This window comes from Chanos chanos, chromosome 2 (genome assembly GCF_902362185.1).
Source record: "Chanos chanos chromosome 2, fChaCha1.1, whole genome shotgun sequence".
Classification (NCBI taxonomy): Eukaryota; Metazoa; Chordata; class Actinopteri; order Gonorynchiformes; family Chanidae; genus Chanos; species Chanos chanos.
The window spans coordinates 44,678,376-44,680,490 of record NC_044496.1 but is presented as its reverse complement, the minus strand read 5'-3'; the positions used below and the strand labels follow the sequence as shown (position 1 = coordinate 44,680,490).

Genomic DNA, 2,115 nt, shown 5'->3' with positions numbered 1-2,115 from the left:
GGGAAAATCGACAGAATAAAATAGCATCTGACGCTATTGCATGGCTTTCTGTAATTATGCAGGACTTGTGTTGATCATAGCGCCTTAACGCATGGAACGCAAAAATTGGATCTTGTAAATCTGTGGCAGACATGGTCATAGATCCTCTGAGACAGTCCTGGGGTTTAGACACTCCAGTCAAACTTCATACGGGTACAAAGCGGTCACTCGGTAAACCCCAATGACCAGTTTTTGTGAAGCACTTTTGAAGGCTTAAAGACGAACCTTCATTGCCCTACTCATGCCAGGTGATACATGCTGTATCCCACGTGCGCGGCATACAGTCCCACTGGAGGCACGGGCATGGAATGTCTCTGGAAGGGATGTGACCCTCCATAGGACGCTGGGACGTGGGCCCCGAGTGGAAATGATATCCCGAAGGCCGGGGGCAGCATGGGCTTAGCAGCCATTTTCAGTTTCTCCAGCTCCGCCTCTTGGAGCCGTTTGGCTTTGGCGCGCCGGTTCTGGAACCAGATTTTCACCTGAGTCTCTGTCAGGTTAAGCGAGCTCGAGAACTCTGCACGCTCTGCGATTGACAGGTACTGCTTCTGACGGAACTTCCTCTCCAGAGCAAGGAGCTGAGAGGTGGTGAAGGGGGTCCGAGGTTTTCGGTTGGTTTTATGTTTTCTCAGCGGGCAAGCCGGGGGACTGAGCCGTCCTGAAATCACCAATTCTCTATATTACACTCTAAATTATGACCCTCGAACAACACGTTTAACATCATTACACTAACATAATACGCAGACAGACTATACAGAATACTTAAAACCCCTTGCGCTCTGACCAAACTGCAAAGCAAGTATGAGAAAAAAAACTTTTCCTTAAACTGCTTCAGTAGTCTGGGGCTCAAAGAGACAAAAAACAATACTTAAAAATATAATACATTCTACAGGCCCACAGCAGATCATTTTAAGGCAAAGCATCCAAATTCGCTTTGTCACGAGCGTAAACTTGCATTAACTTAACCCACAAACGGCTTTTATGTGTTTTTAAGCGAGATTCTTTTCACTCGTAAAACTTAACAAAAACTTACTTGGAGGTGTTGGGGAGAAACGAGGATTCTGGATCCATGAGCTCCGTTCTTGTCTTTCTGGGCTCTCTGCTTTCACTAACGCGTCATCGGGCTGCACTTTCATTATTCCTCCTACAGAGAAAGACGAACCGAGGGCCAAAGGGGAGACGGCAGTGTCTGGGCTTGTGAGCGAGCCCATTCTCGAGCTTGGTGCATGTGACGTCCCCGCGACAGATCCCTCAGCAGTGGCTGTCAAGTCTCCTCTGCTCGGTTTCCTGTCCGCCATCAGCGCCTCGACACTAAAGGGAAGAATTTTTGGCTTCTCCGTCTCCTCCTCGCCAGGTGTATTCAAACTGGTCTGCATCTCGCCTTTACTGCTGTAAATCGCACGCGAAGGAATATCTTCTGCTTTCAAACCAAGAGATACGGAGGACATAGCAATGAAACTGGGGGCCATGCAGAGAACAACTGTTTTTAAATTTCCACTTCCAAGTTTCACGCAGTGAATTCCCCGCAAACTTTCAGGACTGACGCCAGCGTGCTCCTGTTATCAGTACATCTTGGTGTTTACTTTGGTAAGGAGGTAGAGCGAGCTAATAAGGCCAGTTTGGGAAAGATACGGTCCAATCGGCGCACCGGTGGGCGTGGTCTTGAGGTTCTCAGGAATCTCTGAGTTGCCAGTTCGTACTCAAGTGTTATTTACCAGCCGGATAAAAGTAAATAATTAGGACGAGTTTTGTGCCTACTAATAAGGAGAATGTGTATTTGTGAACAAATTGTTATTGTGACCGAGAAGATAGTGTCTACAGACCTTGAGAACTGAACACGTCTGGGATTACACACAAGCATTTACTGTTGTTTCTGTTGTCGTTATTATTACTGTTGTACTATTATTATTGTTAGCATTATTAGTTTGTGACTTATTTTTAAAAAAAAAGGCCTGCAAGTTGCTCAACCTTTAGAACCTCCTTTAACCGGCTTCGGCCTCACGCTGAGTGAAGTTTATTGATAGCTGCAGGGCTCTAATCATTCTGAAGCACACAAGCCTTTACAGTCATTTAAGG

General features: G+C 46.4%; 1 protein-coding gene across 1 annotated transcript; it reads right to left on the bottom strand.

Moving 5' to 3' along the window:
- Positions 1 to 278: 278 nt before the first annotated feature.
- msx1a (muscle segment homeobox 1a) lies at positions 279 to 1,508 on the bottom strand. Its single transcript, XM_030766449.1, has 2 exons — positions 1,073 to 1,508; positions 279 to 697 (listed from the first exon to the last, which is right to left on the bottom strand). The coding sequence occupies exons 1-2, from the start codon at positions 1,506 to 1,508 to the stop codon at positions 279 to 281; spliced, it is 855 nt and encodes a 284-aa protein (XP_030622309.1).
- Between the last annotated feature and the right edge of the window lie 607 nt (positions 1,509 to 2,115).

Coding starts and splice junctions, on each gene's coding strand:
- msx1a (XM_030766449.1), bottom strand. CDS start 1,508: ATGGCCCCCAGTTTCATTGCTATGTCCTCCGTATCTCTTGGTTTGAAA. Junction 698..1,072: donor TTTCTCCCCAACACCTCCAA/GTAAGTTTTTGT, acceptor TGGTGATTTCAG/GACGGCTCAGTCCCCCGGCT.